General features: G+C 33.4%; 1 protein-coding gene and 1 long non-coding RNA gene across 3 annotated transcripts in view; one reads left to right on the plus strand and one right to left on the minus strand.

Annotated features, from left to right (window-relative positions):
* The window catches only part of TLK1 (tousled like kinase 1), a 141211-nt gene that overhangs the window by 14715 nt on the left and 100810 nt on the right, over positions 1 to 25686 (minus strand). For both annotated transcript variants that reach the window (XM_023623113.2, XM_023623112.2), the window contains 7 exons: positions 19134 to 19200; positions 7589 to 7686; positions 5378 to 5459; positions 1677 to 1768; positions 1503 to 1592; positions 1182 to 1351; positions 737 to 872 (listed from right to left, as the gene is read on the minus strand). In XM_023623113.2, the coding sequence (XP_023478881.1) occupies positions 737 to 872; positions 1182 to 1351; positions 1503 to 1592; positions 1677 to 1768; positions 5378 to 5459; positions 7589 to 7686; positions 19134 to 19200 (735 nt within the window). The remainder of the gene's footprint in view (positions 1 to 736; positions 873 to 1181; positions 1352 to 1502; positions 1593 to 1676; positions 1769 to 5377; positions 5460 to 7588; positions 7687 to 19133; positions 19201 to 25686) is intronic.
* On the plus strand, positions 158 to 14528 carry LOC138918663 (uncharacterized). Its single transcript, XR_011428266.1, has 2 exons — positions 158 to 347; positions 14220 to 14528. It is a non-coding gene; the product is annotated as an uncharacterized lncRNA (long non-coding RNA).

Here is a 25686-nt window from a genome sequence, read left to right on the forward strand (position 1 = left end):
GTACAGTTATCTCTCTTACAATTAAAATTTTACCCCTTTTGCTAAACTAATTTATTCTGAAAACTGCGTTTGTTTTGTAATTTTATAGTCTATGCTACTTCACTTTGGTAAATTTAACAGTAAATTTGAAAATTCACACTGAAATAATTTTTATCAGCACCTAGGTACTCTGGAGGGAATGACATTCATTTAGACTTATATCTGTGAATCTATGGTTCTATCTAAATTTGTATTTACATGTCCGAAGTCATTAAAAGGAATTTTTGAGAGTCAAGTCTGAAGACCAAGAATATGCCAAATTTCTCTTCCATCCTTGATCAACAAAACATTCATCTCCAACAAAAACTGTAAGCAGAAACGTCTACAAAGAGGGCTTGATGATTATGGCTATTGCTTGTAATAGCTAAGATATTGTATTTATATAAGTATTTTTATTCATGATAAATGTCACTAACATTATAGAAGAAAATCCATTAATTCTCCATGTCAGGAGTTTCTGGCTGGTAGGTACTGAAGTCACTTGCTAAGGCCAAGTCATTCTCCCTCCAGTTTGCTGATGTTTACAGTTAAGAGGAGATGAGAAAAGAGGACTGACTTAGTCTCCCTCTTGACTCAGAGACTTCATATCACAACTCTTACCACAGTAATCTCAAAGGTAATAAAAATGAAAATTAAACTCTCATAAAAAGACTGGGCATTAATTTAGACATTTTGATATTTTTAATAATACATTTACCAGTAAGTGCCTGCCCCTTGGGAAGTTAGATCCATTCCATCTACACCATAGCTATCATCATCCATAATCTTGGACAGACCGAAATCAGTGATTTTGATTTCTCCACATGCTGTTCCATCTACCAGAAGGATGTTTCCTAAGAACAAAACATACAGTTCCTTTAATGATACAGAAATGAAAAACATTATCTTTACCACTTAAGCTGACTTTTGGGAATTATATATATTTAAAATACATATTTTAAAATCTTAAATATAATTAAAGTATACACTTAAAATGTAATTTTAAAATGCGGTCATATAATAAAAAGACTTTAAATTCTACTAGTTTTCCACTGACTTTCAAAAACTAAACTGAAAAGCATGTTTTCAGATAGTAAATATGACTTTTAAAAACTATATTCTTTAGTGCTTAAAAAATTATTTGGACATATTTTATTAATTACCTGGCTTAAGATCATAATGTATAATAGGTGGTTTGATTTCATTGAGATATCTTAGTGCATTTACAATTTGCATTACAATAGACCTAGCTTCTTTCTCTGACATTAATTTATGTTGCTTCAGATAGAAATCCAAGTCATTGCCTTCACAGTATTCTAACACTGTACAAAACCTGCAGTGGAGAAGAGAAAAACATTAGACAAAATATTATCCAATAATTCAGAATCACAATGAGAAATGACAAGTACTAATATCATTACAGAATAGGGAAAGCAAAAGCAACTGTATTTTTTCTTAAAAACTAAATCCCTATATTCACTTACGTATCTGTATCCAAGGAGAAATAATCATAGAGTTTAACTATTCTGGGGTGATCCAGTTCTTTGTGTATTCTGTACTCTCTGCAGGCATGTCTACGGGAAGAGACAGTATATTAATTTTCCACGACCATCACATATATTTTCAATTGATAAAAACTATAAAGTATTAATGTTTACTTGTGGTAGTTTTCCTTCTTCTCATCCCTCCAGCTTTTATTAAGCTGATGGATCTTCACAGCAGCATATCTTTGTTCATAAAGGTCAAAAGCCTATGAATCAAGGCATAGAAAAGTTAGGACCAAAGACCAAGTGAACAGCTGAAGCGATTTTTAAAAAAAATTTTGGTGATAATTTTTGCAATATTATAGAATTAGAATATACAGTACAATTTTTGGTGAGCATCTATCTCTGCTAAGATTATATATAGTTCAATGACACATTTATTATCAGAAACAAAATACAAATTCCATGGTGCTAAATCAAAGAGAACCTTAATGTGAATTTTCACATTCAAATTTTATAAATGTCAATATACTGAATCAAGATAAAACAATAAAACTATTACTTGGTTTTAATATGGACCTGGTCCTCTGTACTTGGCAGTAGCAGTAAGCAGCCAGGAAAACAGATGGCTGTAATGCTTTTTTGTGGATTGGATAAAGCAACTTTTTTCTCTACCTTTACCTAGCAACTCTCCACTTTTTTCACTTCTTTGAAAATTAGCAAGTTCCTAACCATTTCCCAACTGTAAAAAAAAAAAAATATCAACTTTGATTATGAAACTGTTCAAACAAAAGTAAGCATTAACCATATATCATTCGCACCTAATTACATCACACCTTAATCTCATCTAATACCTAACTTATCTTCAATTTTCCCTAATTGTCTCAACAAAAGGTTTTATACTGATTTGTTCAAATCACCAGCCTATTTTCTAAATAAAAAAATAAAGACTGATCAGTATTATTTTAAGGCTTCAGATGACATAATTTTTTTAAGAAAAAAACACTGCATATCATTAAAGAGAGATTTAAAAATTTAGGTTCCACTGTAATTTACATAGAAAGGTGCCCCTTTAACAAAACACTTAAAATTAAAAGCTTACATATTTATTAGAAAGAAAGTCCCCAGGCCCCACTCTCCCATCAATTTAACCTAAAAATAAGTAGTAGGGGGAAACTGTTTGTCACAAAATTATAAATGCGTGAGATCAGAAATAACATAGGATGCAGTAATTAAGGATATTCACTTTAGAATTAAATGAACTTAGCTGCATGACTTTGTGCTAATACTCTCTCTCAGTCTCATTCATAAAGTTTGGGTTGTTCAAAGAATTAAATGAGGTGAAACATATAAAGTGTTTAGAATAATACATGATACATACTAACTATCCAATAAACATTAGCTAATTAAATAATTATTAAAAGTTAAATTTAAAGAAATAGAAAAGAACAAAAATAAAAGAAGTTCAGGATAAAATTCAAAGGCAGTTGTAATAAAGGATAGTAGAAGAAAATAAAATTGTAAGTATACTGCTAATAAAAAGTTATTATCAGTGCATATTGATTATAATAATTAGATAAGACACATCTTTCTCCCAAGATTAGGTGAGTAAAGTATACCTTCCCATAAGGCTAATACGGTAATCACTGAGCAACTGATTCACTATTTTCCACCTTGGTACAGATAAAAGTCTATATTTTTACAACATGTTGCTTTGTGTGTTTCCCAGTGGACTTGACAAACTTGAAAGGACTTTGAAGGGGCTGGAGGGAACTGCTGTTAGTATTTAGGTCAGTATTGATGGCTCAAGTCATTAGACCCCAATCTGCATTTTCTAATTTCTACATAAGCCCTTGCTTCAAAAAGAAAAGCCCCTTTTAGCTCTATTTATGGGGCTAAAAACAGTGGAAATACTATTGGGTCATGGCAGAAGGTTGTCATGAAAGCCATTAGTAGGCTCAGAAGCTGGGCACCTTTTAGGCTGAGCTAGTGTAAGCTAACTGTACTTCTGGTGATTTTTAGATCCAGAGTGAGCTATTATGATTGTCTTTTCTACCTTGTGGCCTGGGTAAGCCTACTTCAAGCATTAAATGCTTGAGGACGAACTACCATTAGAATCAGAGAAATAGGAACTGGAAGAGAGCTCACAGATCACTCCTGATGGGTGAGGAAGGAGAGGCCCATGATGCTTAATGCTTGTCCAAGTTAAAACAAAAACAAAAAATAGTTCATGGTTGAACCAAGATCAGAAATAAAGTCCTCTGAATCCAAATCCCATAACTTTTTCCAGAGTCAGAACTAGAATCCAGGCTGTCTTCAGAAAACCAAGAAGGTACAGGTGCTTGTCTAAGTGAACAGTGAGGACTTCAAATAATCATCTGATGAACTTACATTTACTTAAGCACCACTGTTCTATGTGATTTACCGGTGATAGCTCACTTAATCATTACAACAGTCCCATGAGGTAGGTATGTTTTTATTCCCAGATGAAGACAGTGAGGATGTTGAGTAATAATCCCAAGTTTATACAGTTAGTAAGTAGCAGTCAGAATTAGTCAAGATTCAAACCCAGCCTATCTGGCTTCAGAACCCACACTCTTAACCACTAACTACACCAACACATAATGAAGCACAAAATGTCACAGGGAGCCTATAAAAGGGCGGACCAATAGGGAAGCCTTCTACAGGAATTAAGGTTAAGGTGAGAGTAAGACCTTCAATATGACTTCATCCTAACTAAGAGCAAATGGGAAGCCACTAGAGCTTATAAACAAGGGAGTGAGATGATCAGACTGCATTTTATAAAAAGGCCACTCTAGCGGCAGCATACACAAATGAACTGGAGAAACTCAATGCCCAAAGGAAAGTGATCAGCTAGGAGGCTCAGGAAGCAACACAAACAAGAGACAATGAGGCCTTGAACATAAGAGAGAGAGAGAGAGAGAGAGAGAGAGAGAGAGAGAGAGAGAGTCATTGCGGGATTTAGGAGAGCTTAATGACATTAATTAATCACAGCAGGCATCAGCAACTGGTTATATGTTGGGGGAAGTGACTTAAAGGAAATGTGGAGTGAAGGATGGCTTTTATGTTTTCCACTTGTGGGACTGGGCAGGTGAATAGAAATGCTTTGTTTTGAAGTAGGGAGCAGTGTTAGAAGAAGGGATTTCGGAGAAGAGGAAGATAACTTCCATTTCAGACGCTGACTTTGCAGTGCTGAAGAAGGTCTATTCACATAAGGTGAATACGGTCATTCACCTCAGGAGCTCAGAAGGGAAGTGTGGGCTAGAGATACATATCTGGGGGTGAAATCCTATAGACGGTAACTCAGAGAATGGGAGGGGATATACTGGAAAAGGAGAATACAGAATAGAGAATAAGAGACCTTAGGAACTACAATATTTAAAGGCTGGGCAGAAAGATACAAGGTAAAGCAAAAAAAAGTAAGGTATAAAACATTGAACATGATGAGTAAAAATTTTGACATTTATAGGACGCATTTGAGAAACACTGGCCTTAAAATAAGTAGAAATTTGGGTAAATTCAGGACACGTAAGACTTCTGACACATGTTTAAATTAAAGGATACAATCTTTCCATAAATGTACTGTTTTAAATGGCCATCTCCCTATTTTAATCCTAATGGCTGTTGGTAACTAGGTGCCAAATATCAGAGGGACTGTGCAGGTGCAAGTATAGTCTTTACACTCTTGAGATAAGACAACATAAGTCACCAGACTCTTTTTTTGTAGTAAGAGTCAAACATAAAATTAGTCAAAAAAATTCTAAAAGCAACAAATAAGAGACAAGTATTTCTTAACCACATACTCCTGTATCTTTGCTATATTAGTGTGAAGAACAGAAAAAAATTTACATTACCTTATATACTTCACTAAAGCCACCTCTACCAAGCAGATGAAGTAATAAATATCTTTCATTTAACGTTGGGTGATCCTTGAACCTTCAGGGTGGGGGAAAAAACACTCAGGCATATGAAAACACACACAAAAACGTTCCTTCCACAATAAAGTCCCACTCTCTTATTCTACTCCTAGCTATTTCTTTCTCAGTTACTCTACTCCTAACTTTGAATTCTGCTGCATACTTCTTTTCTTTCTCTACCTGAATGACTATCACTCATCTTAATGCTTTGGTGTTCACAAAGCTTAACATTTATAGCTGAATATTCAGGTTCAGTGACCAGTTACAGCCTCTGATAAAGACCTACCAACAACTGTGTTGCCAAGAGCTTTATGAAATCCTGTGTCTACTCAGCAGGAATTACTTCCCTTGGAAAAATACACTTTTATATTGGAGTTTATGGTCAATCAAGACTTTATAGTATTGACATATGATTAAAAATAATTATATTTATAAATTGGCCTTCATCCATGAATAAATTTTACTATCTTTGGATGTCTATAAATAAAATTTTAATGTTCAATTAAAAAAGGAAAGCTTTTTAAAAAACTTAATAAAGAATCACTCACAGATGATACTACTACTATTTAACGTTTATTGTGCCTGCTATATATTGAGCACTCACATATATTAACTCATTTAGTTCTCAACCAACTCTATGAAGTAGACCCTGACACTACCTCTGTTTTACAGATGAGGGCGCTACTGCACAGAAGGGTTAAGTAACCTGCCCAAAGTAAACAGCAAATATACGTGAGGACTTAGAAGAAAAATGTGGCACTCTTGGAATTGAAAAAAAAAAAGTCAATCATAGCTTTGTAATTCCAGATGCACTATTTTATTATTTTATTTAAAATCAATTTACTATTGCTTCGATAATTTTTTCTTGAAGAACTTGTAAATAATAGAGAATTCTGCTTAGTTTTAAAGATAAATGTAAAACTGTAACAATTCACTTAATTTTCATCAAGTAGACTAAGACATATCCACAAAACAAACTTGAACACAATTTTCAGAACAGCCAATTGTAAATTAGCTTTGCCCTATCCGCTTTGTTAGAATTTTCATCTGGTACAATTTAGGTTATTCCATAACTATATTATTTCATTCACCTTATACATTGGAATGATCTGTTTGTTTATGAATTACTCATACTCAAATGATCATGAAGATGCCTTCCTTTAAGCAAGATTATTTACATTCACAGCAGAAATTGGTCAGCACTAATTCTGACACTCAGATCATGAAGCTTTAAATTACAAGTCTTAAAGTGTAAAAAGAAACCTTCCTCTCCTCCACATTGATTAAATCCAAGTAGTGCCTTGCTTAATTTCTATCTTAATTTCTCATAAAGCTCCCACCAGTCCACAGGTATTTTCTCTTCTCTGAATTCCTTTAGCATTTAATATCTATGGCACTCCTTTTGATAACCAGGGATTAAGGACATAGACTATAACTTCTTTTCTATTTCTTCTCCAATTTTTGCATAATGCTGGATACATGGCTCACTGAAATCCCTTTAGTTGAAATAATTTCTCCTTCACTACTGCAATATTAAGTGTGGCACTCAGTCAATGTACATTTATTGCATACCTACCACATGCTAGGCACTAGCCTACGCTCTGGCAATACAGCAAGAACAAAACTAAGTCCTTGCTCTCATGGAGCTTACATTCAAGTGGGAAGAGACAGATAATAAATAACTGAAAAATAAATTTATAATTCCAAATAGTGATAAATGCTATGATTGTAAGCATACTGAGAGAGGGAATGAAGTGAGGCAAGGACTCATATTTTAGATAGGGTGGCCTAGGGACATCCTCTCAAATGACCATTTGGAATGAAACGAGGAGTAAGCCACTCAGACATGTGGAGGAGGAACATTTTAGGCAAAGGAAACGGCAAGCACAAAAGCCTTGAGATGAGAACATGCTACACATGTTTGAGGGGGCCAGTAAGTCTACGACATATAAGTGAGGGGAAGATGAGAGATGGGTGAGATGGCCAGAGACCAGATCATACGAGGCCTTTTGAGCCATGGGACAGACTCTGGATCTTTTTCTAAGTGTGATGAGTATGCCCCCAAGAAGGAAATATCATGTTTATGCTCTCCACAGGGGAGAAAAAACTTTTATCATGTAAAACTGTGAAATACAAATAATGACTTACTGCGAATTATCTTCATTATTAATTCTTTTGAGCTCTCGAATGTGAAGATTTCTAACTCTTTCCAAACGTTCAAGTTCTGCCTGGATTTCTGCCTCTTCCTGAAAATGAAGAGAGGGGACTATAACAAGCTCAATTTATTTGCGATATAAAAAAGATATTTTTATCCATGCATCAATTTTTTTACAGTGACAGCAAGAACAGTGTATTATAAAGTACCACTGAGTTAAAAGACCAAATTGCTCTTTTCAATGCCTGAAAGATGGAAAGAGACAAGGCAAAGCCTATTTCAAGAAACTATCCTACACATAAAAATCTGTATCTAATGAGATGCTGAGTTTTATTTTGTACTACAAGAAATCTATTTTTATAATGTCTAAACCGAAAATGACTGCAAGGTAGTCTAAAACTGAGTTATAACACAAAATGAGCTGAAAGTTTTATTTCTGGTACATCTAAATTTTAATTTAAGAGGGAATAATTTACTAGTACAAAACAAATGAAATGAAGATATTTTACAATAGTAAAAGAGGAAGAAAGGAAGAAGACAAAACCACTGATTATTCCTAGACCCTACAATATCTAGAATACACAAACGCACACACAACCTGACCACTCACTTTAAATAAATACCCCTAGAACCTTAAAAAGACTCTAAAACAAAATTTTTATGGGTAGCTGTCCAGATCCTTAGTTATTAGAGCAGATCTAGGCAAATCCTAAGGAAATTTACTTTAAAATTTAACATAAAAATGTTGATAAATATTTTTCATGTTTCAAAATGTACAATTTTTAGAACATTTTTAAAAACTAGACAACCAAACAACCAAACATAATCACCCATTACACATGTACATCTCTTTGATTTGTCACTATAAATTTGAGTTATCTACTTAAAAGACGAAGAAGAATATACCAAATTTCAATGGAGAGTTCTAGAAATGCCCAATTTTATAATATTTTTGGATAGATATTTGTTGAGTAAATGAACAAATACAGATTGCCTTGGCCTCAATGTGAACCGACTACCATTATAAATCTATATCACATAGAATAGAGGTTATTTCTGAATTTTGCACTTAAATATTTCTGGATTTCATTAGCTCCTTCTCTTTTCACGATTTATCTTCTGATATTCTAAAAAATCCTTTATCTCAAAAAATTAATAATTCCAAAATTCACTTTGAAAATATAAATATTATTTCATTCCAAAGCAGTTAACAGAGGTATGGTCTATTACACCTTTATCTAAGGCTTAAACTGAAAGGAATATTCTAAGCATTATACAGAAAAATGAACGTTCACAGATTAAAAAACTAAATCTAAGTATGTTGTTTGTATTCCACCTGATCCTTAAGATTATTTTAATTATTTTAAAATGAAACTCAACCACTACTTGATGCAAAGAGATTTAATGTAGATGATAAATAGAAACTTTCAAAGTAAAGTTAAATGAAGATAAAGCTTTCTAGAATTTCGGGGAGATGTTTCTAAAATAGATACACTAAATAGATTGTCTTACTTTATCTGAAATTCCTCACTTCATATAGCTTCAGTCACAAATATTTCTAATTGTAATGAAAAAAAAAACAAGGGAGGTAGTAGCCTAGGGGATTAAATAAAGATTCATTATAAGGAAAGGAAATATATTAAAAAGCTTTTGAACAATAAACCCAAACCACATTTAGTTGTCCTAAGTTAGAGATAGAAAGCAGAATAAGAAACTGGCCATATAGGTATACCTATGAGTATGAAGAAATTCAAATTCATTTATACCACAGAACACAGAAAGCGGTAACTTTTTCTCTTCACGTTACTAACGTTTGCTGCCTTAAAATTTGCCATTAATTTGGTTCTCACACATGTAGGAAGCTACTAAACACTTGGTAGGCTGGTGGATTTTAAATAATCCGATAAAACTGTGAAATACATATTGGAATATCAGGTGAAATACTTGCTTTAATGTTCATTTGAAATTGTGGTATGGGGATACTATTTCAAAAGTTAATTTATAAAACTTAAATTTTACTAGAGTCATAAATATGAGATTCAACTAGATTGTTGATACATACAATTACATTTGTTTTATAATTTTTGGTAATCTTCAGATGTCTATACAATGGCAGTAACCAATATCACAAAATACTTATAAAAGATAGTAAAATGTATGTGTCAGTTAAGCAAGCTTTTTTCCCCCCTCTATAAAACATGACAAATATGTCCCATAAAATCTCATGATACAAAAAAGCACAGGCAAGATTCATTCAGTTTGAATTGTAAAGTTTACCGGAAAACCCAAAATGTCAGAAGTACTAGGGGAAAGAAAGCTGGATCCTAGGTATTTAAGAGGAAATGTCAAGGGAAGGAACTACATCCATGTCTTATACACAGTAGACGCAAATCCTCTACAGTCAGTGAAATATATTTACATTTTCCATATTATAATTTAACATTTCTTCCACAATATCTTAGACCTTAAAACAAAGAGACACACTTCTGGGGGAAAGATAATTCTGGAAGTCTAAGTAATTTTTCTCAAATTCCACTGAGAAAAAGTATACATGGTACTATGGACTGAAGGTTTGTATTTCTCCAAAATTCGTATGTGTAAACCCTAAACCCCAAAGGGATGGTATTTGGAAATGGGGCCTTTGAGAGGTAATTAGAGTTAGATGAGCTCCAGAGGGTGGGACCCTCATGATGGGATTAGTGGCTTTATAAGGAGGAAGAGAGAGAGAACTCTCTCTACCACCCTGTCCCTTCTTTGTGAGAGCTCAGAGAAACGGCCAGGTGAGGACTTGAGAAGGCAGCCGTCTACAAGCCAGTAGAAGAGCCTCACCAGAAATGAACCCTGCCAGGCCTTGATCTTGGACTTCCAGACTTCAGAACTGTGAGAAAACAAATTTCTGTTGTTTTAGCCACCCAGTCTATGGTATTTTGTGATGGCAGCCCGAGCAGTTTAATGCACATACTTGAGGCAAACACCAGGGCAATACTGCCTAGTACCCTCTCCTTACAGAAAGGAGCAAGGCCCAGTTCTGATCTGGCTCCAGGGTACGATAGTCTAGAATACAGTAGTCTCAGCAACTAATTTATCTTTACTGCAGATCATTTCCAGAGATCTACCCTGTAGGCTCACTCTCCTTGCTTAAGACTGACATTAACCTCTGGGCCATCCTCAGAATCACTTGTTTTCAGAGGGCTCAGGAGAAGCAAGGATGACTTGGGCTTAGAACTGACCTGAATTCATTATAGAATGGAATCCTCAAATGCATGGCAAAGCTAGACCAGATTACTAAAATAAAAGAGAGACAATGGAACCAGCTAGATCGTGCTTAGTAAGAATACCAAGTTTCAATCCTCAAGTCATCCACTAGCTGAGCAGTTAAAGCAGAGAAGGTCTAGAAGAAACGAGGAAACAAACAGCATCTCTGGAAAAGAACCAGTCTCTGTAGGCTATTACAGTGTCGAAAGGACATGAGTGAGAATAGGTTGTATGAAAAAGAGAGGTAGGCTTAGTGATCAGACAATAAAAGGACATGGCTCTTTTCTGTTTAAACAAAAAGATACAGCAATGGGCAAATGAACAGTACACACTACAGCGATTTAAAGACTATTTTAAAAGAAACTCTAATATTTTACTTACATAAAAAAAAGTCATGCATGTATACCACAAAAGACCTCAATATTGTCTCATTGTTTAAGTAACCTTCAAAACACCAGCTTCCACAATTTTTAACTTTTAAAAATTTCTATGAAAGGTAAATTCCACAGCAACTTAATGCTTTCTATTTGTAATCAGTCTCTTCTGGCAACTTAATATCCCCTTGGCTCAACATTTTAAGCCAAAAGTCAGTCACAGTAATGTAGAATCTCCATAAAAACACCAGGTTAAAAACGGTAGGCAGATGCGGGATATTTTTGAGCATTTCCTATAATGACAATTTTTAAAAGGGCAATTGTTCAAAGAAAGGTGGGGTGTGTAGGAACCAAACCTGTAAAGCTTGAAGTTATAAAAAGCATTTTCTCATGTAAAACTGATAGATTTCCTGAAAAAATTAAACATACTAGCTTAAACTTCTTTAGCAAATCTTGAATGTATGTTACATGTCATCCCCACAAAACAACTCAATTTCGAAGAGCTGCCTTTCTAATAAAGCCAAGATAAGATAGAAAGTATTTTGATACATCATTCTCAGCTCGATCGATAATCAATGGGGTTGGTAAAAGAAAAGAAATTCTGTGTGGTATATTATGAAGATGGTGGAAGCAGAGAAAAGCCTATCACTTTGAACAGTCTATTCAGCAGCACCATAACAACATTTCTTGGTCTAGGAAAACTAGCTCAGAATAAGGTTTCAAAAAGTTTAACACCAAATTCATTTTAGTAATATGAACAATATTAATCCCTCAAAAGTTAGTATCTCCAGGTCCTCAATTTAAATTGTAATTTCATAAACTATTTCTAATGCCATTTAAAAAGTTTATCACCAGGAAAGTGAAAGGCAAAATTAACAAAAGGCCCTATTAAAAGCTAATGGAAAAAAAGGGCAGTACAGAGAAAAAGAATTAAGGAAAAAATTATTATCAATTTACTTCAAATTTATCCTTATTCTACATCCCCAGATTATTTCTATTATATGCCTTTACATATCTTAAATACAGATAAGAGAGAAATGAACCATTGGAAATATGAACCAATCAACAAACAAACAAAAAGACCACCTAGACAAAGCAGGTCTGAATTTAGAGATGAGTTTTGAAACTACTGCCCATAATCCCATTTTTGCTAGAGTATGATTGCACAGATTGAGGAGTGGAGTAAGAGGAGGGGAAGAGACTAAAATTATGAAATTTGGAGGTGGGGGGTTGTTTCTTTCCTAACTATATAAATGTTCCCTCCACTCCCATCCCCAGTCACTGAGCTGGCTAGCACTGATGGGAGCCTACTTACCTACCTCAGGTGTGTTTAACGGGCTTAGATAATTATTCTAGAACCTGAATGTTGTTCTCTCTCTGCACTTCATTTCCTTCTTTTTTGGGGGGTGGGGGTGGAGGTGGTGTTTTATTCTCTTTTCAAATGCATAAATACATGCATTAAAACCCCTAATTGGGAATAACTGTCAAAATGGGCAGGTTTTGGTTCTGTCAGTTCCCCTATTCTATATAAACGTAAGAAAACCCTACCTTCCCAGCAGCAAATAATTAACAATTCAAGTGATTGGTAAAATTTAACTATTTAGTACACTTCTTGAAAAAGCAATTACAGCTGCTGTATTAGGGAGGTGAAATTCCTTGATGTTAAACGCCAGTCAAGGTGCTGACACCAAGCCCCAGCACATCAAATGCATTACCACAGTACTTTGGAGCCCTTCTCCCAGCCTTCTGCTTCTTTCTAACCTCTTTCAGGATTTTGGTGGATTCCACAGATTTTTTTTAAGTATGAAAAGATTTATCTTCTAGACTCTCTTTATGCATATGCATATAAATGGCCTGGAGTTCTGACTGGGAAGGGCCAGTGGCCAACCAATTGGTTTCTCTCTCTCTCTTTTTTGTGTGTGTGGAACAGTGATCTGTAGACTGAAGTTACAAACCTGAATTAAACCCTGCTCTAATCAACGGCTAACATGACTTCTAAGATCATTCCAAAATTTTTAAAATTCCGTTGCCTACACAACTGGATTAATATTAAACACCACAGGAGTAAAATACATTTTTATCTCTAAATTTTCATTTTGGTAACTGAATATTATCTCCTACCAAGTCAAGATGTATGATTATAAATGGGGAAACACATAACCAGGAATATGTTTGTAGGTCCATAATGAGAGTAGGAGGTAGAATATAAACACTGGGAGCTGTCCTATCTATAGCCAGTTCCATGTTCTCTCAGCACAGTCATCTTTTACAGAATACTATTCATTTTTAAATGAGAAGCAGCAGTAAGGACAAAATGTCAACTTTAGAATTCCAACACTCTTCTTGGCACATTTCTTGCTCACACATGCCAAGAAGTCAGGAACCTCATAACATTCTTCATGGGCTTAATTGTGACACTTTGTAGTACACTGCATTTTCACTAGACTTCCACTGAAAACTACTGCCTACACAAGCAGCATCTTGCATTATGTTCTAGAGAAACATAATGTACAGTGTGGTTGGCTTTTAATGAGAGAAGAATTCCCAAAAGATTTCTTCTAGTCATGGCCGTAAATATAAAGGTGAACACACAAATTTAGAGATTAAGCCCTCTAGCATTATATTGTTCATTATTTTCATATTTTTCTTCAAACCTAAAGTGACAAGAAATGTCACATATGCAAACTTATTCTTTGTGGTCATACTAAAGGATTTGATAAATCAGATGACAATGGTATTCTAGAAAGAAAGACCAAAGGAGATATCAAACTTGAAGAATATTTAGGGGTCAATTCACCTAAAACCAATGCCCTGTATTCTCCACTGTTCAAAAGGCTTGTAGACAATCCATTGTCTTCCATTTCAACTAGTTGCATGGTCCACTGTGAAGGAGTGAGAAAAGAGCTGTGTGCTTGTTCTTGACCTGTAAAGATTTCATCATGGAAGATTAATACTGATGTTGCTGCTGCCTGTTACTGGTTGTTTCTCTTTGCAGGTGCCAATATCGGTCAGAGAACAGGATTTCAGTGGCAGAGTTGTTGCTATACTGTTATCTCTTCAGAACGGAGGCACAAGGAGAGATGAATGCCACATCGCAAGGAGCAAAGGAGAAAGAGAGAAAGAAATGGTGTCAGGTGGCATGTTGGATGCGATTTTTGTTTTAGTAGAGATTGAGATGACTGCAAATTGTTTAGCTGATTCCTTCGGTCTGCAAAGATACATTTGTGCTGGTGCTGATGATTCTTGACTAATCCTGTTTCAATTACAAGTTGGTTATGTTTTTCCAAAAAACTTCTGGCACTTATATTGAAGGCTTATAAATCTCTCTCTCTCTCTCACACACACACACTCACCCACTTCAACACATACATTAAAGCCAATCCCTAATATACTATTTATACTGAGATGTCAAATCTCCTATATGCATTCTCCCCAACTAATCAAATATTTAAATTCTAGAAGACAACAAAACTTAAAGACCACAAAATAAAGAGCAACACATATCCACATGCTGTTCACATCACAAACTTGAGCAACAGCAGTGGCAAGACATAGTTATTGGTCCCGAAAATTTTCAAAATTCTTATTTCCTCATTATTTTGGGGTATTATGATTGGTAACCTCTATCTTTTAAATAATATTATGACTATAGAGAGACTCTATTATAAGGAAGACGGTTTTTCAGGGATTTTTTTTTAAGTTATTGGTGTTAATTTAGTAGCAATCCATGGAAAGCACATTTATGTAGTTTCCTTCAATTCTAGAATAATGAGCTGAACTATACAAGTAACAACCCAGCAGAACTCCTTAAATCACGAAGATAAATTGCTTTCCCCTAACTAGAATTTACCAAAGACTGGTATCAAAACAGGATCAACTATAAAAGCTAACTGGTATATGCTTTGTAGTTTTTGTAACTCCACACGTGACACAGGTACATAAAATGGGATAATTAGTAGCTCTGCCTCAAAGGAAGAACTTTTTAAAGACAGAAGTTACTCCCATTGCAATGACAAGCTTTTAATGTGATAATTGGGGAAGTTTGTACATAATTACCAGTAGCAAAAAAGTTATTTTTAAAAAAGAGTTTCATGAATAATTTGTATGGTCTCCATATACTTTCTTATAGTTCTTTTCTGTTCTACTCTGTTAAATCCTTAAGCTATATAAAAGGTAAAATTATTTTAGAGAGTATTTACACTTTTTATTAAAAAATGTGCTTTTTCTGTTCAGCTTTAAAAATAAATTTAAAGAGCAATATACTAGCTAATGATAAATATTTTAGCTGATACACGAGTCACTACGGAATACCCAAGGAAAACAATTTGCGAGAGAAAGAGAGTGAGAAAAACTTAACTGCTCTCCTCTGTCTGTAATGTAAATGAAGTAGCACATTTCTGAAAAAATGAAAAGCAAACAGCCTCACTACTCCGAGAGATGCAAAGAAAACTACAAGTGAGTTAATTCTTCTAAATACAAGGAATCAACTTTCTATCCATCTACAACAAAAGAACTGTAGAAATAAAGCATATGGGTATTGCCACTGAAACAGGAGTGAGAAAAGGTTCAAGTTTTGGCTTTGCTGGGTACTAGCTGTGTTAATTTAGACAAAGCACATAGAGAAGAAAATCTTGGCATTCAAAAAGTTAACAGTGATGTTCACTCCAGAATGGTTAAAACTTCGAAGTCCATAAAATGTAATATTATGTAATTCTCCTGAAATGGGAATTTGAATCATGCCTCTATCAGGCAGTGTGGAAATAAATCACTTAGTGAATGAGTGAGCAATGGTTTTATAAACTAACTAAAACAACAAATACTAAATAATTCTTGATATATATATATATTTTTAAAAAGATGATATTGCAGTGATTTTCCTAATTTCAGAAGACAATCAATGAGTCCTTAAGTAAGTTTACATTTACTATTTGGTGGTAACCAGAAATATCTAACTATTTTAGCCATGGACTTTTAGAAGTTTCTGCTTAACTCTGTTACTCTATCACACTAACAGCTTTGGATTTATTATATTTCTAACATTACAGTATAGCAAAGAATATAAACTGAACTTTATAATTTATTCAAAGGTAAATATACTTTTTCACATTTAAGTTTATTCAGTTATTATGATTACCCTTATGCAATACAATGCACATCATAAATAAACCATTTCAAGAAAATGTAAATAGGCCTTCTAGTCTCATATGTCCAAATGGCATAGGCATCCTCAATGAAGGAAGTTTTCTCCTTCAGTGCCAACAAATTTAATCTAATAATTCTGCTTAATTTTAAGAGTTTTTATGAAAGGGAGAATGAGAGCGAGAGTCACCCTTGCTAATGCAAGAGTATGCTGGGTGCCAAATCTAAACTCCAAGCTGACACACCACAGGTTAATTCCTGTGCGGGTTACACGGACATCAAATATTCACCAATCAGATGCAGCCTATGGTAGAAGCTATATAGTAACAAGTTGGGGGACAGTTCATGTCAGCTTAATAAACCCAGGAGCAGAGGGAACCAATAAGACAGAGGTGATAACATCTTTTCTCTTAACTCAAGCTTGTTCTCTATGTGTTAAAATGTCCACTCTACCTCATTTTCAGAACACACAATGACCTATTTTTAATGACCTATTTTCCAACTGTGCTTTAGAATGCCAAATAACCTATTTTTAAAACATGTAACTTAATGATTATGTTTTAATTGTACAACCCCAAAATTAATACCCAGTGGTAAGCAGACAACTGCTATTTATTTGTGCTCTAAGGTGACACTACTTACTCAATTTTGTTCTCTGTATGCACTAGCAATTTTTTTTTATAATGCATTCATTCTTCTCACCCAAAATAGTCTCTCAGAAGAAAATGTGAGATTTCAAGACATGAGAGTATGTTTCAGCATTATTAGTTCATCCACTCTCCCAAAATATTCCATGATGGAGGTCAAAGAAAAGTAATGTTATAAATTGGTTAAGAAGAAGATAAAGTTAGAAATCTAAAACTGCTCAGTAAATTTGCTAAAAGCTGAAAAAAAACAAAATAAGAAAAAGATTATTGAGGGGACAATTATTAGAAAGAATGAGTAAATACAAAAAATGGAGAAATCAAACACTGGGAAAGAGGATAACATGGAGGTTAGAAGAGAAGGTGTAGTATTCTAGAACAGCTTACAACTATTTATATAATATTTAGACATTTAGGTATACTCCTCACTTTAGGAAACAGGAAGTGTTTCAGAGCAATCAAATATTTTCAAAGTACCAGGAAAGCTGTAAAATCAACCAACCACCAACCAGCCAAAAACAAACCCTCTTCTAAAGTCTTGTAAAAAGTGAAGTATTTTTCATAATACAAATAGCCAATTTCTAATTTAAATGCTTTATTATTTCAGATTTTATATAACAGGTTTTCATAAAATAAGACACACATAAAATCTCATCATTAGAAAGAGTAATTTAAAATTTACTATTATATGTGAAAATAACCTTCCAGTTAAAGCTCTAAATATACACTTATTATAACTAAGTATATACTTAATGTCCTATTATCATGAAAGACTGGTTAGAAAATTGATAAATCTTTATATGGGACATCGAACATAAATCTCTACGAAATCATTATCAAAACAGCTTAGATGGGCACACATACTTGTATTCATTCTCCACTACAAAATCCCCTCTTCCCTTCTATAACCTCATTAACATCTCCATCTGTTACAGAGAATAGACTGAAGTTGTCTACTATATCTCAAAGAGCAGGAGAAAAGTCAATAATTACAATAGAACAGAAGAACTTAAAAATCAGAATAAATCATTTTAGAATTTACTGTTCAAGTAGTTTAGCTGGAAAATGTTCTAAGCAGGGACATAGCCAAATATGGTATTATAAAGAACACTAATGCAAATTACATATACTGTATATATATAAAATATTTATAATTTTTTTCTGTTCCCTGTAATTAAATGGCAGGGGTCTGAAGCATGTTGATAGCATTCCATAAACAAAATATTATATACAGTGTGATCGTATCTGCTACCAGAATGAGCTTCTCTGTCCTACCTCACCCTACCCCAGGGAGACAACTTCACAGTTACTATCTACAATTAGTTCACTAACTCTATTTTAGCTACTATTCAGCCTATTAAAAAATTTTAAGTAATGTGACAAGCAGAAAGCAGAAGAAAAAACTGGGTCAAAGAAAAAGAACTTTACATCTGTTAATAACTTCATTTTGAGGGGGAAAATTTACTCTATTATTACTATTTCTCTGAAATCGTTTGAACTAAAAATATGAACTGTAAAAAAAATAAACTGATTATAATTTGAGTTCACAAACAAGTTACAAAGCTATACATTATAAAAATTCACTATAATAACACATAGCAGCATATTTCTAAATTATATCACTTTATACTGTGACTGATTAGGCTCTTCTAAATTTGCCAATGTACTCATTTTAATTGACACATTTAATCAAGTATTCAACAGCTTTAAAGTTAAGCCAAAGGAACAAGTTTGTTACTAATTTATAATTATTTCAATTTATTATAAAATGGATGCAAACAATATGGTGTTTTACATTTCATTTTAAAAATAAAGCATTTTTTACAAAAAGATAGTATTTAAACAGAGTAATCTTAAGACCCTGGAGGTCTGGCCAGGAGTCACTCCTCCACTACAGGGACGTGGTATTATCAGCATCTCAAAGTTTGTAAGTTGCCACAAGGTAAAGGAACGTTATTTTAATATACTCCACATAAAAATGCAACCTTGATGCCCCTCCTTTTTTGTCTAAAACTTTTAATTTGGGATCTTTCTCTCTGAAGTTTTGACTTCTTCAATAAGAGACTTATAACAACCCTCCACAACCTCTGCTAACAAACTAAAAATCCAGCATATACTTCACGTACCTTTTTGAGATGTCCTAGTCTAAGTTTGAAAATTTCTTCCTGTTCATGATATTCTGCCAAAGTCAACCTGTCAAAAACGAAATTGTAATTCTAGATATTAAGATTAACACTTATTATTTCTTATTAATAACCAGCAAAATAAGATAAACTAATCAAATGGAAATACTAAAATGCTGACAACTTTCAGCCCAAAATATATACGCCAAAAGTCCTTTAAGATATTCTTCAAAATATGATTAATACTTATAGATGGAACAATTAACTAATTCATAAATTCAACAACTATTTAATGAGTGCCATCATCAACTGATGTTCTGGAATTTAGATCTTAAGGATACAATGAAAGAGACAGTTTCTCCTTACATTCCAGTTTGAAGTTACACTCTACAGTGGGGGTAAGGAGGTAGAAAAGAAACAATTTAATAAAGAAATAATCCCAAATACCAGTAAGAAAACAAAAAAGAGTGGTATGACAGTGACTGACTGTATTACACTGGGTGTTATGGAGGTGGTCTTGATCTAAACATCAAAAAGACAACCACAGGAGGACCTGGGGAAGTCTGTTCTGGACATAGGTTACAGCAAGTACAAAGATGCTAAGATAGAAACAGGCTGGCAGGGAAGAGGAGGGAAAAATGCAAGCATCAGAACACGGTCAAAGAGGCTGTGAGCAGTAGGAGAGGCAAGCAGGGGCTAGCTTATGTAGAGTCTTGCAGACCAAGGAAAGAATCGGATTTTACTCTGAGTACCGGGAGATCACTACCCAGGGAGTCAGTCCAGTTTGGGCACTGGTTTTAAAACAAAAAGAAAGAAAAAAACTAAGACATTTTCCCTTTCTCTGCTTCCATGTGTTAAAGGAATGCTAAAACTAGTCAAAGCACCAATTCTAAGTAAACATAAATAAACATAAGACTTTAAATCTTGAAAGTACTTTCTGGTTATTTTATTATTAATTTCATAACTTTGAAAAATAACTAGTTTAATATATGTAAAACCATACCAAGACACATACACATTATAACACTTCCTAAGAAAAAATGATTCTGTTTTCTGCTAAAGAGAAAGAAGGAAAAAAAACACTCTAAAACAAAACAACTTCCATTTAATACCCTAATACTAAAAGAAGCTCCTGTTTGTCTGTTTACTTATGTGTTCTGGGGGTATCTGGTTAAGTTCCTAACCCAGGTATGATTATTTATGTTTGGTTCAGGTCCCTCAGCAACATTTAGTATGAATGCTATTTTCCTTTAGCGAGATGCTAATTAAATAATTCTAAAGAAAGGGTATTCAAAGGAAACAAACAAAAACCTCCAAGATATTCAGTTAGTATTCAACTAGAAAGATCTTAAGAGTGAAACAATAAACATTTAAAATTAATCTTTCTACCTAGTCTTAGGTTAACACAACCACTGGATTTTATTATACTGAATATAGCAATAGCAGATAGTTACAGCACTTGCTTGAAGTAAATTTAGAGAATTAAATGCTGCAGTGTGAATGCAGAGTGAAAGAGGGGGAAGAGTGAAAGGTGACATTAAAAGAAAATGAGGTTTGGAAACTAAATTGATAATATCTCAACTAACCCAGTAAAGGCAAGCTGTAGGAATTTTAGCAAATAGCTTCTGCATAGGCATATATGCCACTGATGGAAATTTAATTACCTGTACAAAAATATCATAATAATTTCCTATTCTTTTTCTTCCTTTCTTTCTTTTTTGGTGAGGAAGATTGGCCCTGAGCTAACAACTGTTGCCAATCTTCCTCTTTTTGCTCGTGGAAGATTGTCGCTGACCTAACATCTGTGCCATTCTTCCTCTACTTTATGTGAGATGCTGCCACAGCACAGCTGGATGAGTGGTGCTAGGTCCATGCCCAGGATCCAAACCTGCAAACCCTGGGCTGCCAAAGTGGAACACATGAACCACAACACCACCAGGATGGCCCCAGTAATTTCCTGTTCTTAAAGTATGTTTTAAACCCACTGGTAGACCTCAGGATGGGCTCAGAATTAATTTTTTTTAAATATGTAAATACTTTGTTTCTATTTAGGAATAAAATACAAGTCTATATTTTAGTTTTTACTGAGTTACAAAGCATAAATAAAATTTAACATTCATAAACTAAAATGAGTGTGACTTGAGTGTGCTAAAATTTTTGAGACTGTACTCTACTGAGAAGTTTGGCCATCACAGAAAACTGCAAAGCTCGAACACATGCAGATGGCTGGGAACTTCTGCAGCTTGGAGGGAAGGGTGTCTTATCTTGAGCTGGTATTAGTTTTCAACAGCTACTATTCTTGTGAGTTAATAATAAATTAATGTCAATTAGCTCCTTGATGATTTACTTTGTTGAACATTGTTTGGTTAATCTTATAGCATAATGTAATGCATATTTCCTATTTAATAGCATCTACTTCCAGCTGTTGATATGCGTGTGTTGTGGTTCAAATGTGTTACCCACATCCCTACAGCTACAGCGAACACACACAAATACTCCTCTCCAACTGACTTAGTACAGAGAGACCTCACTGATTTCAACAACTCTGACCTCAAGGCATTATATCCTGATATTAAACACATACAATTCCTACTAAGGATTAATGGTAACTTGCAGCAGCAGCAGAACTTTGCTATTTACTTACTGTATTTGGTTACTACTACTACTACAACTACTATTAAGTTTCAAATAAATAGTAAAATATATATATTTACTAATTTCTCTCTGCTTGGTTTTGAAGCATTAATAAGCAAATTTTACAGATAGTACTAAATATTAGGCTAGTGACTTTCTAGGGCAGAGATTTTTACCATTTTATGATCATGGATATCTAAAAATAATCTAAAGGAATTTATAAACACTGCAGAAAAATTTCACATATACATAATTTGCGGGTTCACATAATTCAGTTTAAGAATTCCTATACCAGGGGGTCTCACTCACCAAATAGAATCCAAACCCCAAAACAGCAAAAGATACATTTCTTACGTTTCTCTGCATTTCCCTATCAGAAAGTACCTGACATACAGCTTTTTAAGATATCTCTGTTGTCTATTTCCATGAGTGAAAAATGTTTTTGGATAAAATGTAAAATATATTTAGATAAAATGAATTTGGGACAGTCTTCTTTACAGAAATAGCATTTTATTACATAGAATGAAAAGAGCTAAGCTGGGATAATGTTAATTTTAATGGTTTTTAATTGCCACATCAATTATTTTTATGATTTTTTTAAGATGGTCAAAAACATCCACCTTCTTAAGTAAGTTAGCTGGTTAAGTTACTTAGCAAATCTTTTATTCACAGACAGTGCAAAGATAAAGTCCAATCCCTCCCTATAAGAATCATATTTGATATTATAGACTGAATTATTGTTCTATTATATGCAAATATACTCATATCATTCATTTAGGTGCATGCTAAAGCTTCTAACTAAACCTCTTTAGTAGGTCTATATTAAACCTTTCAAAGACTGTAAATACAGCTTTAATTTCTTTAGTAGTCACAGAACTATTTGGATTTTGTTTCTTCTGGTGTCCATTTTGTTGTTATATTTTTCTAGAAACTTATTCATTTCACAAAAATTTCAAATTTAAGCTATTTGTAATATTTTGTTTTCCTCTAAATATCTACAGATTCTATAGTAATATTCCTTTTTTCATTCCTGATAATGGTTGTCTTCTCTTTTTTTCAATTTTATTAATTTCCCCCTCCCCCGTGCCAAAAAAAACCCCACACATATCTTTCATTTGGATTTGTTGATTCTCTGTACTGTATGTTTGTTTCCTGTATCATTATTATCTTTCCCTTCTTCCTTCTTTGGTTAATTCCACTGCTCATCTCCTAACTTACTGAGATAGATGCTTAGGTTATAAAGTTTTAGTTTTTCTTCTTTTCATATATATATATATATACATATATATATATACACACACACACATATATATAGAATATATATGTGTCTATAAATTTCCCTCTATACTATTTCAGATTTATCTCACAAATTTTGCTATGTAGCACTTTCACTATCATTCATCTAAAAATATTTTCTCATTTCCATCGAGACTTTTTCACTAGCTTTGTTGTTACTGATTTCTAGTTTAATTCCACTGTGGTCAGAGAACATATTCTGTATGATTGCAATCCTTTAAAAGTTTCACCCATGAGTTCTACCAAACATTTATGGAAGAAACAATGCCAGTCTTATCAAACTCTCCCAATCCTTTGAAATCTGTTGAGACTTACTTTATGACCTAATAGGGTAAATTTTTACAAAAGTCCACACTTAAAAAGTATATACATTCTGCAGATGTTAGGGGGTGTTCTACATATGTTCATCAAGTCAAGTTTGTCAATCTCACTCAAATTTTCTATACCGATACTGTGTGTTCTGTTTTGTATTGTTTTATCTACATGTTCTACTACTAAGAAATGTGTGTGCTGAAATCTCCAATCATGATTTGTGGATCTGTCTATATCTCCTTAAAGTACTGTCAACTTTTTATTTATCTTGAGGCCATGTTATTATGTGCATACAAATTTAGAATTATTATATGTTCCCGGTGATTTGAACCCTTTACAGGTATGACATATAACCACTTTCTATCTTATAATTTTTTTGTCTTAAAATTTGACTGGGCCTGATATAATGCAGCTTCCTTTTGCTTGGTATTTGCCTGGAATATTTTTTCTTAACTTTTATTTCCAATATACCTTTTTTTCCTTTGGCTGCTTTTGAGAATTTTTTCTCTTTGCCTTGATTTTTTAAAATTTCATTATGATATGTGTCTTTCTTTCTATTCATCCTACTTAGAATTCTCTGGCCTTCATGAATCTGTAGATTGCTCTTGTTCATCTGTTTTAAAGTATTTTGGGTTATCTAATCTTCAAATATTGCTTCTGCTCCATTCAAGATCATTCCACAGACTATCAGCTGACTTGTCAATAGTAACAATTTAAGTCAGAAGACAATAAAATAATGTCTTAAAATAACTACCAACCTAAAATTCTATAACCAGTAAAAAAAAAATTTCAATAATAACAGCAAAATAAAGTTATTTTCAGAACGACAAAAACTGAAAGATGTCACTATCAACAGATCTACACTTAAAAAAAAATTCTAAAGGGTCTTCTTAGCAGAAAGATCTTATGAGATATGAAAATCAGAGATATAGGAATAAATCAAGAGCAAAAAAAAAAGATAAATATATAGGTAAAGTTTAGATGAACACTGACTATACAATAATGTCTTTAGGTAGATGTGTGTGTGTATATAAACACAAACATGCCTCTAAACAGAGAAAAAGAATCAAACAAAAACTGAGCAATCCAATAAAACAAAAAAAGAAAAAAGGACAGAGATTAGGCAGGATAAATAGAAAGCACAAGGAAAGACCAGATTTAAACCCCAATAAATAAGTAAATACAGGAAATAAAAATAGATTAAATGCTCCAATGAAAGATTTTCCACACTGGATTTTTTAAAAAATCAATTAATACATTTGTCAAAACCCATAGAATGTAAAATACCAAAAGTGAAACAATGTACACTATAAACTTTGGGTGATAATGATGTGTCAATGTAGGTTCATCAATTGTTTTAACAAAGGTACTGCTCTGTGCAGGATTCTGATAGTGGGGAAGGTTCTGCCTGTGTGGGGACAGGGGATATGTGGGAACTCTCTGTACTTTCTGCTCAATTTTGCTGTGAACTAAAACTGCTCTAAAAATAAATTTTATTAATTACAAAAACGTCAATTAAGTTATTTACAAGAGACAAGTAATCTAAATAATAAATTTATGCTATAAAATATAATCTTGAATTAAAATTAAAGCTTTAATGAGAAAAAAGTGACCTCTAAAGTTTCATTAATATAAAATGTAAGGTAAAATATTACTGTTTACTTTGCAGTCATCCTCTGTGAAACATGAAATATACAGATAAAATCATAACTTAATTTACAATATAATTAACATGAAGTCAAAATCTTGATTAAAATGTATTAATAATGTACAATTAATGCAAAGATCATTTAGACATTATCTATAAATAATATTAGCTATGCAAACTATCTACTCTCAATAATAAAAGTCTTTGAGACTAAAATTAGAAACTACTACCTAAAAAACTTGACTCTTGCTGGTAGTTAAAAACTAGTTAAGAGCCAGGAACCATGCAAGTACTTCACACACATTGCCCTATCCTTTCAACACTATGATGTAGGTACTTTCCCAAGTGTGGAAATGGAGGCTCAAGGAAGTAAAACAGCCTACAAAGACCACACCTGAAAGAGTCAAGGTTGGATTCCACATCTGTTTGACTACAGAGCTTAAAGTTCTAACCACTACATAGTAGTAACTTCATTTTCTATGTTAATTTCTTTGATAGAAAAAAATACTTAAAGATTCATGGTCTCTATTCTGATTATATTAGATGTTTTGCACACAAGGCAAAGCCTAGTTTCTACTACACAATGATTCAAAAGAAGTCTTTAGAAGACAGTTGCAGAGTACAGCTGTTAAAATCAAAATATAATACATATAAATCAAAGTGCTT

The sequence above is a fragment of the Equus caballus genome, chromosome 18, assembly GCF_041296265.1.
Source record: "Equus caballus isolate H_3958 breed thoroughbred chromosome 18, TB-T2T, whole genome shotgun sequence".
NCBI lineage: Eukaryota > Metazoa > Chordata > Mammalia > Perissodactyla > Equidae > Equus > Equus caballus.